At 42.1% G+C, this 16168-nt stretch overlaps 1 protein-coding gene across 2 annotated transcripts; it reads right to left on the bottom strand.

The window, feature by feature from the left end:
- Positions 1-15910, bottom strand: alpk1 (alpha-kinase 1). 2 transcript variants are annotated; one of them, XM_047386808.1, is made up of 14 exons: positions 15648-15897; positions 15049-15202; positions 12954-13108; positions 11952-12150; positions 11683-11742; positions 11516-11602; positions 11365-11441; positions 11164-11259; positions 10937-11047; positions 3614-5336; positions 3154-3301; positions 2185-2347; positions 481-667; positions 1-374 (listed from the first exon to the last, which is right to left on the bottom strand). In XM_047386808.1, the coding sequence occupies exons 2-14, from the start codon at positions 15149-15151 to the stop codon at positions 178-180; spliced, it is 3306 nt and encodes a 1101-aa protein (XP_047242764.1). In that variant the 5' UTR covers positions 15152-15202; positions 15648-15897; the 3' UTR covers positions 1-177. The 2 variants fall into 2 exon arrangements, with proteins under 2 accessions (XP_047242764.1, XP_047242765.1); XM_047386809.1 differs by lacking the exons at positions 1-374; positions 2185-2347 and having other exon boundaries at positions 525-667; positions 15648-15910.
- Between the last annotated feature and the right edge of the window lie 258 nt (positions 15911-16168).

Below are 16168 nucleotides of genomic sequence, written 5' to 3'. Positions count from 1 at the left end.
TTTTTTAAAGTTAAATGCAGACATAGGTTTTATTAACTTAACAGGTCACTGCAAATGTGGCATCAATCAAAACATATGCTGCAGAGTAACATCAGGAGTGTTTTCTATAAACCTCTGACGAAGTGTTGTTCAGATGCCCAGAAGAAGCATCAACCAGAACATACACTCTCCAGATCTCTAAACATGTGGCTGCTCGGTGAGAGGAGGAAGGTTGAGCAGGTTGCAGATCTCGTTGCAAGTTGGTCCATGTTGCTCGTTCAGGAAAAAAGCAAGCCCCCTTTCAGCAAAGTTCGAGGGCCCTCGAGGGGTTCTGGTGGAGTGAATCTGTGGGTCGGTGAGGTATGTCAGACCTTTACCGTTGGAAGTCGTCCATCCTGTGGAAGACGAAAGATGCATAACAGGACCAACACTTTTTTTCCATGTGGCAAAAATATACCCCTGTGTTTGTTCACAGGCAAAGTTCTACTTATCTACTGATACCTTGGAGGTCTACAACAACTTCCTGGCCACCTGAGAACAGGTAGGTGAAGTGTCCGAAGGCGAGGCCATATTTTGTAGCTTCGGCATCAGTTCTTTTCTTGCCGGTGTTGTTTGTGAGTTTGACGAATTCTCCGAGCATGTATGGTTCCACTGTTATGCAGCCCACAATCTCATCGCCGTTTAGAATCTAACCACCAAAAGACAAAATGAATCCATTTACCCCAGCAGGTGGCATTGCCACCAATAAGAAACATAATTAATTATTTACCTCATCAAAATGAGTTTATGACACCGTAAAATGTTTATTATGCAAATCTCTTCTACAACTTTAAAATATTAGATTAGCATTCCCTCTTTATATATTTACTTGGGCTTCTCACTAGAATAGTCAATCTCGAGAGAAATCAATCACCAGACAATATCTTTTTTCCCCTTGTCCTTATAATTATGAGATTGTAGGTTATCTATACATTTTTTAACTTTAAAAATGAATCTTTTCTTGTCCATTTGCGACAATTTTCCCATCATAAACGGCGCTACAATACAACCATAGAAAAAGAACTACCAGAGCAGAGCCGAAGAAGAGCAGCTACGTGCCTGAATAGAAGAAGCTCAGAAAGATCGCTGGATGCTGAACTGTGGAGTGTCGGCCGCTGACCGGACGCTTCTGGTGTGCGGTGTTTCATAGAAAATAATAGGGCCGTTTTTCCTGTTCTATAGAACGCATGAACGGCCAAAAATATACAAATTTTCATTTATTTTTCACACAGAAAGTTTGCGTTGTTTGTGCATAAACAATGCAAACTTTGTGTGTGAATGTAACACTAAAATTTGCACAGTTTTGGCCCCACTGGTTGTCCGTATAATGCTGCTGATGTGCGTTACCCTTTAATGTTAATGTTTTGACCACCTGCTGGCAAGTGTAGGTATTACAATGGTTTTGTCCGAAATCCAGCAGTGTGTGTTGCAGATCTTTTTAAAAACACAACAGAGAAAATCTGTTTAAAATAATATCAGGAACTTCCGCAGTAACAGCACATACTACTACCTGAACCAAGGGCTATGAAAGTACCAGCTCTTTTCCTAATTTCCAATTGTACGCTGACAATTGGAAGATGTACAGCAAGTAAGGTGTCACATTTAAAATTCAAGCAAAAATGCTATAAGTGAGATCTGGCTGATCTACGTTCTGCTATGTATAGATCTACATATACAGACACAGACAAATTTGATGGCACCCCTTGCAAAGATGGGTAAAAATTCAGCTTTCATAGCACTAAGATTCTTTCATGCTAAACATTTTTAGAAAAATCGAGGCTTTAATTTGGTGGCATAATTGCAGTTCATCCTTTGTTCAACCGTCATTTGCCGGGAGAACAGCACTTAGTCTTCCTCGATAACACTGACTGATTTTGTCTCACGTACACATCTAGTCATTGACTTCCATTCATTTTCACTCATTTCTATGGCCTCACCCTGACCCTAATCATTACCAGTGCATACCTAACTCTGACCCTAACCTGAACTCAATTTACACCTTAGTCCTAAAACCTAACCCCTGACCCAAGAACAGAATTTAAAAAGTGAGAACAAGGAAAATGTCCTCATGTTGCTGGTTAACTCTGCAGCAAAGACAAGAACACACACACACACACACACACACACACACACACACACACACACACACACACACACACAGCTCACCAACAATGCGTCTGAGGGAATGAAGAAGATCTGAGCCAAAACCTCTTTATCATAGAGACTCTTGTTGAATTCAGTCACATAGTACTGGGCTGTCATCTGTCGCTCTACGTCGTTTAGGTGATAGTGGATTTCTCTTGGCTTCAAGTAATCCTTTCCAACATAACTAAAGACAACATAAACAATTTGCCTTTAATTCACCTTATTCATTATTGCGCCAGGCATGGACCTTTATGAGATTCTGAGGATGTTATAGTACATGTAGAAAGGTTAAACAGTGTTTTTCTGTCACAACCTTATTCCACAAAGGATTACATTTATTTATTTCCTTCACATTTCTACACAAAATACCCCTATATTACAATGCAAAAAGTCCTTGATTAAAAAACAAACAAACAAAACAAAAATCACATCAAGGTAAGTATTGCTTCCACTAATAAAAATTCAGATTATTTTACAACTTGATTGGAGTCCCCCTGTGATAAATTTAGTTGATTGAATAAGATTTGCAGTGAAACTGCTTGTCTATATAAGATCTCACAGTTGTCAGGACATTTTAGAGCAAAGATGATAAAGTACGATATAATACGATATCAATGAATTGTCCGTGGTCCTCTGAGACCGGACATTGTCAGAGCATAAGGGAAGGAAACCTCGGCAGAATTGAAAGTCCCATTATCTGTAAAATGAAGAAGTATTGAGCCACTAAGACCCTCCTGAGATCTGACTGAAGAATCAGGGAAGAAGGGTACTGGTCAGAGAGATGAACAGAAACCCAATGGTCCTAAATACAGAGCTCCAGTCAGGAAGAGAAACATTCAGATGGTCAAACAGCGCTAATGCAGTGTAGGAGTTCCTTTCGTTCAGCAATGGTACACAGCTGACTAATAGTTGAGGGTGCAGCAGTGATACTCTACAAGTTGTTGAAAGGAGTTTATATTACAGGAATGACACGGCTACTGTGCACCGTACCTGCTTAACCTCTCCTCCTGGTGCAAAAACTGGACCCATATAGCTCTTCTCTGTTTGCCCTCCATCTCCATCAGATCCCCGATGTAAACACAGGTCTCTCTTGCTGTCCACAATCCTGTGGCCTTGGAGAACTTTAGATGAAGAGCACCTAGAGCGATAATTTGCAAACATGCAAACCTTTACATTTTGTTCATCACAACATTTAGAATATTTACCAAAAGTACTTTTTGAAACAATAGTACAAGCAGCAGGAAATGATAAATAGGTCTATCGATCTAGTAGCCAATTCATACTTTTGCTACATATTTTGGCATTACGCAAGATTAGTAAAAATGTCATTTATAATCTCATTATTATATGTTTTTATTTTAGGGCAGGGAATTATAACAATTGCATGATTTGGCTAAAAGCTTGCATGAATAATGACAGGAAGTTCCCGCTTTCACAAAAATAAACTTACTGTAGGCAGTTTGAACACTCTGGAGTCTGAATAGTGTTGTTTTGCTGTGGAGCCTCCTCAGCAGACAGTCATGGCAGATTCCAGCCAGCAGAGCCTGGTAATCCTGCTGGGACAACATGTACTGTCTAACAGGAGCAGCTGCTGTGCTGTGGTACAGACAGCTGTAGCACAAAGCATTCATGTTCTGAGGGGCTTTTTCTGCAGAAGTCCCTTCATTGCCTTGGCGCCCATTTTCATCTATCCCCAGCAGCTCGTATGAGCTTTCCTCTGAGCACTCAGTGGGTGCGCTGTGGTCTGAAACACTCTGTGAAGGCTTGTGTTGGGCCACTGAGGCAGTGTGGCTTCCAGGTTTTACTGGATTTAAATCGGCTGCCCTTTTTATATTTGAGCGAACATCGTGGCTCTCCAGAAGTTGCAGCTCAGGCGAAGACCTCTCTGAGTTGCCCTGATCTGTGATGCCATCAGTTAAACAGCTGCTTTCAGAGTCAAGGGTTTCCATGATAAAGAAGCTCCCATCAGAACTTGCAGACTTAGTTCTTGATTTTGACAGATGGCTTGGCTTTGCTTTTTCACACATAGGAAAATTTTGGCCAGTTGAGATTTTCTCCCAAGATGACTGGGAACCGAAACTCTCGCCAAGGGAGCTGGAAGAGGTTTTGAGAGCTAGCTGGGACAGGGAATGCAGAGACTCTTTGGTTTCCACATCATTAACATCAGTCATCCAGTCCGTGTCTTCTGTCTCTATTCCGCCTTGAATTACTTCAAACTGTGGTGAATGACTCAGGGATTTAGGAGTTGTAGACTTGGGAAGTGGATGGGAACTGATACCAGAGTTACGGCTCTGTGGCTTCTGCTTTTCGTTTTCATCAGCAGAGTGTGAGAAACTGCCATCATCACTCTCAGTGGGAATACTGCTCTGATCGCTTATGCTTGCTCCGTGTCCACTGCCACTTCTAGGCGCACTGCTGCTGGGCTGAGGAAAGCCTAAAGTAATCATGGAGAGCTTTTGCCAAGAAGATCCCAGGGGGTCTGAGCTTTCCAGGGTGTGAGACAAGCCAGCATTTGGAGACAGAAACACATTGGATGGATCTGAGCTTCTCAGTTTTTGCTCAGCAGCTTCTGTACCACATTCTGTGTTGACTGGACCCACAGTTGTATCCAATGCTGTTAAACACAGCTTTTCTGCTACGTTGTCTTGGGTCCCTTTGCAACTTTTGGAGGTCTCACACAGCGACGCATGATACTTCTGAAATTTCCCCAATATCTTTGAGAAACCCTCCAGGGTGAAATTTACAGAGGAATCTTTGACATTTCTGTAGCTGTCAGGGATAAAAGATCCCTTATCTGAATTAGGGAATGGCTCCACACCCAGCAGAAGCTTGACTCGGGTGACTTGACGCATGATTTCAACACACAGGCCATATTTGTCTTGAATGCTGGCATGACAGTACTTGTAAAAAATCCCTAAAGCTTGCTGACAAGCTTGAGCAGCCTTCACCACAGCCTCCTTAGGAGCGTCAAGCCACTTATCAGTGACGGTGATAGAATAGGCCGCCTTGAGGAAGGTGTGAAGTTCCTGCTGGCTAGTGACCGGCTCGCCCTCTGCTTTGGTGAGAAGGCCGATCACAAAGGCCTCTCGAGCCTTCTGGAGGAAGGATGTCCTTTTAGAGGCAGGGCATTCTAATGAGAAACTGTACGACAGCAAGCAGGTTCCTCGAGCCGTCTAAAGACAAACAAAAAATAAATTACAGACCAAGCCATTGAAGGGTTTTAGCTATTTAACTGATTTGTCCTAACAAACATAAATCAGATTTAAAGCTCTGAATAATTCCTGTTAGATTTGTAAAATGGCTCTAACGTTTACATTTGAAGTGTACATTTACTCTGCGAGGCTCTATTAGATCTGTTAGAAGATGGCTACTATTAGTTCACACCATTCAGCACAGCCTGGAAGTAGCACAGCTGCAGCTGAACCACAAGCAGCTTGTAAGTTTTAAAGAGTGGTTTTCTGGTTGATTTGGTAGCAACAGTGACCTCTTTTCTTGCTTTTTTGCACTTCTCTTTTATCAGATTTAACACCAGAAATCAGTCTATTGAGAAGAGTCACAAGACCCTTTATTCAGCACATGAAACACTTCTCAGACATGCAACAAATTTAAGTGTAGAAATGTGGGGAACAATTCAGTTGTTAACATGCTGCTGGTTGCCTGGGTTAGGGTTTGGGTTCCCCGTCATTAAGAATTTTCTCAGTGGGAGGGGGAAAGCGACTTTAGGGGTTCATGAGGTGAGTGGGATGTGAACAAGACAGAAAAAGAGGAGGGCTGAGGAGATAAGTCCTGGCTGGGTGTTGGAAAATTGAGTTACTTTTCTATTAATAAGACAGTTATAATAATAATAATACCTGCCATTCTTATAGAAGTAGGCTCAGTGACGTCACGGTTAGAAAATATTTCAGGGCTGAGACTAAGATTCATCATACATCAGTAGACCTATTTAAAGGTGAGGGATTGGACTTTCATGGTTTGCCTAGTGGATGGTTACAATGCAGATACAGTGGGGAGAACAAGTATTCGATACACTGATGATTTTGCAGGTTTTCCCACTTGCAAAGCATGTAGAAGTCTTTTATTTTTATCATAGGTTGTCTTCAACTGTGAGTGATGGAATCTAAAACAAAGATCCAGAAAATCACAATGTGTGATTTTTAAGTAATTAATTAGCATTTTATTGCATAAGATAAGTATTTGATCACCTAACAACCAGTAAGAATCCCGGCTCTCACAGGCCTGTTAGTTCTTCTTTAAGAAGCCCTCCTGTTCTCCACTCATTACCTGTATTAACTGCACCTGTTTATACTCATTATCTGTATAAAAGACACCTGTCCACACACTCAATCAAACTCCAACCTCTCCACAATGGCCAAGACCAGAGAGCTGTGTAAGAACATCAGGGATAAAAAAGTAGATCTGCACAAGGCTGGAATGGGCTCCAGGAAAATAGCCAAGCAGCTTGGTGAGAAGATAACAACTGTTGAAGCAATTATAAGAAAATGGAAGAAGATCAAGATGATGGTCAATCTCCCTCAGTCTGGGGCTCCATGCAAGATCTCACCTCCTGGGGCATCAATGATCATGAGGAAGGTGAGGGATCAGCCCAGAACTATACGACAGGACCATGTCAATGACCTGAAGAGAGCTGGGACCACAGTCTCAAAGAAGACCATTAGTAAGACATTACGCCACCATGGATTAAAATCCTGCAGCGCACGCAAGGTCCCCCTGATCAAGCCAGTGCATGTCCAGGCCCGAATGATGTTTGCCATGACCATATGGATGATCCAGAGGAGGAATGGGAGAAGGTCATGTGGTCTGATGAAACAGAAATAGAGCTATTCGGTCTAAACTCCACTCGCTGTGTTTGGAGGAAGAAGAAGAATGAGTACAACCCCAGTAACACCATCCCTACAGTGATGATGGAGGTGGAAACATAATTCCACGGGAATGCTTTTCTACCTAGGGGACAAGACGACTGCACCGTATCTTAGAGATCTTAGCCAACAACCTCCTTCCCTCAGTAAGGGCATTGAAGATGGGTCATGGCTGGGTCTTCCAGCATGACAATGACCCGAAGCACACAGCCAGGGCAAATAAAGAGTGGCTCCATTAGAAGCACCTCAAGCTCCTGGAGTGGCCTAGCCAGTCTACAGACCTGAACCCAATCGAAAATCTTTGTACAGAAAATTTTCTGTGACAAATATTACGTTTTTTTTTCCCCAGGAGAAGCATCGAGGAGACACTGGTGTCTGGACTGTGTAAGCTCCATGGCTTTTGTCTAATCCGTGGCAATAATGAAGATAAGGACTATAAAGCGCAAAACCGTGGACGTCTGACCATGGTAAAGTTAGTTTTAGGTTGAATATTGCATATTCGTGCTTGGCGGATTCACCGGGCTCATCCTCCCATTTGATCCGATGTAAGCAGCTGCTCTCTGCCTGCTCCCTCCTCCTGCAGACACTGGTTCACTAAACCACCGGTTCCCGATCCAAACACACTGTTTCATGGTGGTATTGTTTGGTGTGTTTTGGGAAATATACGTCGGAGCAGCTGATTTTATGTGTGATCAGCTGATTTAGGATGTTATTAAATACAGCGACCCGCCTGCATGTAATTCAGAAAGCTGATGTGTCCATTTTCTTTTCTTTCAGCCTTCAGGCATGGTTTATGATTTGTAAATAGCTCCAACCATTGTGGTCCTTCATATTATTGTCGTTGCTCATGAGTTTTGTTAACTTTTCCCTGCACTACCTCAGTGAAAACCTTCTCATTTCCCCTGGTCCCACGGCCAATCGGTGAACAGCAGTCTGTTTACGTGACATGTAGTCTCTACTCAGCCGCGGTCGGACCTGCTCAGGAGCACGGACCAAAAAAGTAGGGTACCGGTACGGAAAAAACAGTGATGGAAACGCTCGCAAAGCGAGCCGAGTGGAGTCGAGTAGGGCCAAATCGCGCCAGTGGAAAAGGGGCATTACGTTTTTTTCCCCCTACACAGCTTTAAAGGACTCATATCACGCTGTTACCAGGGCTGCTCTGGGATTTTCGGATCATTCTCTTATCCACCTCATCCCAACCTACAGAGAGAGACTAAGAGCTTCCAAACCCAAGGTTCACACTGTTAAGAAGTGGACTGAGGAATCAAAGCAGATGCTACAGGCCTGCTTTGAATGCAGAGACTGGACTGTTTTTGAAACCTCATCCACTGACTTAAACCAACTAACTAATGTGGTTACATCATACATCAGTTTCTGTGAGGACATGTGTGTGCAGACCAAGACCTTCTGCACCTTTGGGAACAACAAGGCATGATTTACTCCACATCTCAGGAATCTGCGCAGGGAAAAGGAAGAAGCTCACAGCGGTGGAGATTGGGCTAACAAAGACTAACAAAGGAGATCAAAGCAGCCAAGAGAAGCTACAGTGAGAAGCTTAAGAACAGCCTTTCTACTGGTGACACTTCAGCTGTATGGACCAGTCTGAGAAACCTGACTGCCTATAGGAGCCCCCCCACCCATCCTGAACAGAGTCGTCTCCTGGCCAACCGTCTGAATGGCTTCTACTGCAGACATGACAGGAAGCTGTTCACACCTCAAATCATCTCCTCCACATCCCGTTCAGAAAGAAGTTCTTCCCACAAAGCTACCAACCCCCTACCTTCAGATCCTCTGCCGGCAATAAAGATCTCAGAGGAAGATGTAAATAGGCTCTATCAGCGCATGAAAACAAAGAAAGCTGGAGGACCTGATAACGTCTCCCCATCATGTCTGAAAGCCTGTGCAAATCAACTTGCTCCGATCTTCACAAAGATCTTCAACAAATCACTGGAGAAATGTGAGGTCCCCTCCTGCTTCAAACGATCCACCATCATCCCGGTTCCCAAGAAACCCACCATCCTAGGATTAAATGACTACAGGCCTGTAGCCCTGACGTCTGTGGTCATGAAATCCTTTGAGCGGCTGGTGTTGAAGCACCTGAAAGACATCACAGGACCCCTGCTGGACCCCCTGCGATTTGCTTACTGAGCAAACAGGTCGGCAGATGATGCTGTTAACTTAGGTCTACACTTCATCCTGCAACACCTCGACCGTCCAGGGACGTACGCCAGGATCCTGTTTGTAGACTTCAGCTCGGCCTTCAACACTATCATACCAGACATCCTCCACCAGAAGCTCACACAGCTCAACGTCCCAACCTCCACCTGTCAGTGGATCAACAGCTTCCTGACAGACCGACAGCAGGTGAGACTGGGGAGCATCTTCTCCCGATCCACATCAATAAGTACTGGTGCCCCCCAGGGGTGTATTCTATCCCCACTCCTCTTCTCTCTGTACACAAATGACTGCACCTCATCGGACTCGTCTGTGAAACTCCTTAACTTTGCAGATGACACCACTGTCGTTGGACTGATCCAGGACGGTGATGAGTCTGCATACAGACAGCAGGTGGATCGGCTGATATACTGGTGTCAGAACTACCTGGAACTCAACCCACTCAAGACTGTGGAAATGGTGGTGGACTTTCGGAGAACACCACCCCCATACATCCCCCTCACCATCCTCAACAACAACAGTGTATCGGCCGTTGACCACTTCAGGTTCTTAGGAACCACCATCTTTGAGGACCTGAGATGGTCTTCACACATAGACACTGTTTGAAAGAAGGTCCAGCAGAGACTGTACTTCCTGAGGCAACTCAAGAAGTTCAACCTTCCACAGGAGCCGCTGGTCATCTTCTACACTGCCATCATTCAGTCTGTCCTGTCTTCATCCATCTCAGTGTGGTTTGGCTCATCCACAAAACAGGACAGGTCCAGACTGCAACAAATAATCAGGACTGCAGAGAGAATAATCAGGGCTGACCTTCCATCCATCCAGGACTTATACAGGTTTAGGGTCAGAAAAAGAGCTGCAAAAATCTCTGCAGACCCCACACACCCTGCACATAAACTGTTTAGAGTTTTACCTTCAGGCCGCCGCTACAAAGCACTGTTCGCTAAAACCAGCCGCCACAGAGACAGTTTCTTCCCCCAGGCTGTTTCTCTGATGAACATTCAATAGAGTACAAAACAACAGCATACAGATGTTGAAAATGCACCTTTTTATTATATATGTGTATATTGTACATTGTATATATGTATATTCTGTAATACAAAAACAAAACAAAAGAGCAAAGTGTACCGGAGTCAAATTCCTTGTTTGTATGTACGAACTTGGCAATAAAGCTGATTCTGATTAGGTTGGAAGTATTCATATTAAGTTCCTATTTGTCTTGTGTTAATATGAAAGTTGCCACTAATGATAATAAAAACGGTCTTTTTTAAGCTTTTTTGCGGCACTACTGGCCTTTATTTTTCTAATTTCTTTGACACTAAACTGACAGGAAAGCGGTGGAGAGAGAGGGAAGACATGCAGTAAAGGTAAAAAAATTGATAAGCAGATCTTGATCTTGAGCCTAGAAGCAATTTTTGGTCTGGACGTTTAAAATCACAGATGCCTGGCTACAGTCCACAAAGTCGTCAAACTTGGTCTTGAAAAGACATTTTTAGGACCAAACCAGTCGGGTCTTTGTTTCGGTTTTTTTATGGGTGTGGTTAGGATCAGGCTTGTTAAAGAAAGTTAGGGTTGAGTTGTGTATTTTGTAATGGTTGGAATGAATTGTAAGAAATGTTCTTATGATGGCAGGTTAACATGTTGCTAGTTACTGAGGCTTAGAGTTAATGTTAATGATACTTGGAGGCACCATGGGTGATCCCAGAGAGCGTATTACATACCACGTTAGTCAGCACATAAAGTGAAGTGTACTGACTGTACACCACAGACATCTTAGCTGCTTGGGCGGCCGAAAGAAGTCGATGACTCTTGGCATTCCCAAGTAAAGATGGCTGAAAAGGAGGAACAACAGGGCAACCACAGATTCCACCGAATACCAAACAACACGAGCTGCTGCAACCCAAAAACAAGGAAGAGGGAAACAATCTCTTATGTTGCGTGTACTTACTATATCAATATCTGGATTAGTCTTAAAAGCATGGAAGTCTTCATCGTTCATGGACACCAATATGTTAGCTAGTAACCCAAGAGATGTTCCAATGCCCTACGGGACAAAGGTTTATAACGTTGTGCATCTTTGGCTGGTAAACAGCATAACTTTATAATATGGTACCCATGCACACTTTAGAGGCATTATGTTCCAGGTTACCTTTTTATCAGGCTGAGGGAGTGAGTAAAATCCAACAAGGGAAGTCCAGATTAGCTCTGCAGCCTGCAGCCACAGACCTGAAACCCAAAAGGTTCATAAAAACAAAGGACAAAACAGTATTACAGCTGCTGTTGATTCATTTCAACCTTACCAAGCTTTTGCAAAACCATTCCACGCACTTGAACACTAACAGCTTGCACCAGCACTTTGTCGCTGTCACAGTGGTAGACCCAACAACCTGAATGCCAAAGACAAATTCAAGCTCCATGTTTGACTTTTCTTCTTTAAAACTTCGAAACAGCAACTCTGTTCAACTACCTGTTGTTCCATTTTTATAAATCAAACTGCTCAGGATGGATTCTGCCTTTTGAAGTTTCCCTGTAGGAGATGATGATCATAATAACAATCAAACATAAAACATCCCAGAAAAGCACATCAATGAATAAAAACAACATAATGAAAATTTCAGACAATGCTACAACCATAAAAATCAAAACTGTTCCATGTAGCGTTCGTACAATTATTCAGTCATATCTAAATATAAGAACATCCATGGAGGATCATGATCAGCCTTTATATTCTACTACCAGCGTTGAGGAAGACCCTGGCCTGCCGTATGACCAACTGAGGGGCTATGGGGGTGTCAGGGTGCTGCTTGTGGAGCAGCTTGGTGATCTTTAGAAGCCGGCTGGATTCATCAGTCCAGTAGAGGAAGCGGTCCATTAAGAAGACCACTGCCAGGGATGTCTGTGCTTCCTGAGCCATGATGGATGTTTTCAGAAGATCCTGGCAGCACATTAAGCACAAACACTGTATATAAGAGGGTACCGTATGGATCTGCAGTGCTTAAAAAAACGTATTCACGCCCTTACAGATTACTTCTGGTTTTGCTTTTTTGTCACACTTCAATGTTTAGACCATTAAACTAATTTTAAAGACAACCTGAGTAAATAAAAGATGCTGGTTTTAAATGATTATTTCATTCATTAAATGGCAAATCTATCCTAAACATCCTCCACTATGCAAAGAAGTTACGGACCTGTTTTCTTCTTGGTTCTTTTTGATCTCCTGGATGCACTCTTGTGGTAATCTTGGTAGGTTGGCCACTCCTGGGAAGGTTCAACACTGTTTCAAGCTTTCTTCTTATGTGAATTGTGACTCTAAGTGTGGTTCACTGGAATCCCAAAGCCCTGGAGATTGCTTTGTAACTTTTTCAGATTGATGGATGTAATTGAATTTGTTCCTGATCGGTTCTTGGATGTCTTTAGATCCAGGCAAAATATTTGTCTTTTTGAAATCTTGTAGCCTACTTCATCTTGTCAGATAATTTTATTTGAGTTATTTCTTGATTCTAAAGGACTGGTAGAAATCAGGCCTGAGTTTAGCTAGGGAACTTAAACTTAGATAAAAACCTGATTGGTTGAAAGTTGATTTGGATAGCTTTGTTTTCTCTTGATAAATTAGATCATTATCTAAAAAACTGCTTTTTGTACTTAATATTAACATTTGTTTGATGATGAGAAACATTTAAGTGTGACAGAAAAAAGTTAAAACAAAAGAAATCATCCCTTTTACACTCTTTGAATTACCAAGAGTTGGTGCATGTGTTTGCTGATGAGGTCACTGAGGTTGGTCTTGTCTGTGGGACTGATGGACTGCTTATATTGCCACTTCTCTGTGACAAAGGGCCACTTCATTTCCATAGCCTCCTGCAACAAAGAGGCCAGTTCTGCACACAGCGATTCTAAAGGATATAAAAAAGGAACTTATTAAATCCAGTATACAGCATTATGCTTACAGGAGGAAATCTCTGGATTTAAAGTTGCACTGGGGATTGCACAATCAGCGTTTGTCAGGAGCAACATTGAGGTTTTCCTAGGTTTGAATTCCCTTTACTTGACAGAAAGGTGGCAGCAGAACAGAACTTAGAGGAAAGTTGCAATTTTAAAATTCATCAGAACATTCATCAGAATAATAACAAGAGACATTTATTGAAACTTAGTGAACTTAAAATGTAAGGATGGTTTCTGTTAGTTTCAGTGGAAATAATTAAGGAAGCTTTGCAAAATAAATATTCTCCAAAGGATCAGGAGGGTAGGTAAGAGTCACGTGCTGCTGATCAAATGGATTCACTAACTGGGTGTGAGGAGCTCTATAAAAGCCGACGTAGCAGATTGGTGGTCTGCAGGATCCAGGTGAGTGTAAACACGTTGCAAAAAAGGAAAGAATGAAGTCTCTGAGGTTAGACTGTACACTGCTGTAGGAAAGTGACTCAGGTTGCCATGTTTATTTTTAAGTTTGTGAAAGCACAATTTGTACCTCCATGTATACCAAAGTATTTAAAAAGTCAAATGTGAAGCCATCTATATGGACAGCTAAAGCAGGGCCAGAGCCGGATCATAGTCCACGGGTTTTAGAATCAGAATCAAAATTACTTTATTAATCCGCAAAAGGAAATTCCTTTTGTTACAGTGTGCAACACGACAAGGATAAGAAGAACAATAAATAGTCAAATCCCAAATTTAAAAACCACAAGTCCACTGTAAAAGAAACTTAAGAGTATTAACACAACAATTTAGTTTGTCACCTGTAGCTAAATGTCATTTCTAGGTGTAGGATCTAATAGAACTAAGGCAGAAATGATGTTCTGTGTGGCTCAGTGGTGCAGCGTGGCAGTCTTAGTCCGTTTCTCAATGAGCTCCTGAAACTGTGCAGAACAATGTAGAGAGTAGGGCTGCAACTATTATTTTCGAATCCATTCATCTGTCAACTTTTTTTTCGATTAATCAATTAATATTCAGAGAGCAAAAGGTGCTTAATAGGAGATTTTTCACAGAATTTGAACCAGGTGAAGCTAAAGCTATGCCACTTAAGGAGTTCAAGATAGAGCAGTTTTACAGACAAATAAGTTTTTCCATCTTAAATTCAAAATCTATATATATTTTGAAAAATTCTGGCCTAATTACTGTTCTGAGCGGGTTGTTCTTTCAGCAAATGGCATGTTTTAGGGTCTGTTAATGATTACTCAATTTTTAAATGAGTTGACACTTTTTTCAATAATCGATTGATCACGATTAATCCGATGAATTGTTTCAACTCTAGCGGAGAGGATGCGAGGGAAAGTCCAGGAGAGTTCTTATTTTGGAGAGCACCCCCCCTCTCCAACTGACAACCAATGTCAGAGTCCAGTTCCTCTCCAGTAGTGTGAACCCAACATGCCCACAACATCCAGCCATCTATCCATTTGCTATAGTCGCTTGCAGGGTCAGGGTGTGGTGGAGGTTTAAGACTACTGCCTATCAGCCACAATCCATATCAAGTGTCAAGGTTTTACCATGGCCCAGTCAAAGTCCAGATCATAACCTGATTGATATCTGATAAACCTTAAAGGGGATGTTTTAAAATGTTACACGGCAACCTTCAATGAAGTGAAGCAGCTTATAAAGTTTGGTTTACTTAGAACAGAAAAGGTTGTAAAGAACATGATTAACACACATTATAGCATCACAAGATTTGGTGTTTCACACATTGCTTCTTCATTTTGGCACAGATCCTGTTAAATAATGTCACATTGGGATAAGTCATGTTTATCAAAAATTGCATACAGCTAATTCTAAACTCTAGTAGGAACCAAATTTTAAGTCCAACTGAAAACAAACAAAATACGGCCATCGTGTGACTGACCTCTGCAACAACAGTACTGCAGCCTCACAAGTTCAGAGACCTGAGTACTTTGAGGAGCTTCTGCTGCTCTGAGGCAACAATCCAGTAATTCCCCCACCTCCATTCTGGGAGACACATGCAGTAGGTCCTGTTTCCGGCGTCTTCACCACAGCTTCTGCGTTACAAAGATGAGGAACGAGATGTTAGGCAAGGATTGCACCATCACTGTTTAGTCAGTTTACAGAGTCTCAGAAAAATGAATGAACACATCCATAGGAAGAAAAGAAAGATTATATTTACATTTATCTGGGGATTGAGAAAACACCTATCAATAAACAGATTGTAGAAATAAAAATAGGTTGTGTTACCATGCATGACAATGTCAAACAACGTTTGAAAAAACTTTTCATTTAGTCAGATGACTGTGATTACTTATTGATTCCATGCACTGTACTTTGATCATGTACAATAAAACTAGTTAACATTGTGAGAGGCTAGAATCACAGTAGATAACTGCTGTAGCTAACCACATTATGTTTAGGATCAAGAAAATTGAAATACATTCAGTATATTTTAAATGGAGAATTTATTAATGATCATTTTAACAATAAAGTACGTACCAAAGTTTCAGGGTTCTCCGTGGCTTCCTGGTAGGGCGGAGCTAAAAATTGATGCTTTCAATGCTATAGGAAATAAGACTTTCTCTAGTTAGCTGCTTTCAATCTGCAGTCGGGGCCGAAGCAAGAAAGTGCTGGGTTCGAATCCCGACCAGGGGGTCCTGCTGCATGGATTTGGCATGTTGTCCCGTTCATGCGTCGTGTCTTCTCTGAGTGTACTAAGTCCAACAACACGACTGTTATTTGTAATTTTTCTCTCTACACTGTTCTTAGGAATGAGTGTGTGTGCATGGTTGTGCGTCTGTGTTGCCCTGTGAAGGACATGCGACCCCGCCTCTCGCTCAATGACTGCTGGAGATAGACAGGACCAGCGCCATCGAAAGAGAGGTCTTAAAAAGAGGTCATTTAGGAAAGACTTTTGGTGAGGCTCAAACAATTAAATGTTTTCTTTGTTTAATCACAAATAAATCAGACATAGTCACAATTACAATAGTGGTTCCACTTGAAAAATATTCTTTATGTCT

The sequence above is a fragment of the Girardinichthys multiradiatus genome, chromosome 14 (genome assembly GCF_021462225.1).
Source record: "Girardinichthys multiradiatus isolate DD_20200921_A chromosome 14, DD_fGirMul_XY1, whole genome shotgun sequence".
NCBI classification, from domain to species: domain Eukaryota; kingdom Metazoa; phylum Chordata; class Actinopteri; order Cyprinodontiformes; family Goodeidae; genus Girardinichthys; species Girardinichthys multiradiatus.
Note: the sequence above shows the minus strand (reverse complement) of the source record. Positions and strands in the feature narration are given on the sequence as shown.

Bases quoted from the DNA above. Each gene is read 5' to 3' on its own strand.
- alpk1 (XM_047386808.1), bottom strand. From the start codon at position 15,151: ATGGAGGTGGGGGAATTACTGGATTGTTGCCTCAGAGCAGCAGAAGCT. The intron at 11,743-11,951 runs GTAGTAGAATAT...CATCTCCTACAG, and splicing joins CAGGGTCTTCCTCAACGCTG to GGAAACTTCAAAAGGCAGAA. The intron at 11,603-11,682 runs GTAGTTGAACAG...TTTGGCATTCAG, and splicing joins TTATAAAAATGGAACAACAG to GTTGTTGGGTCTACCACTGT.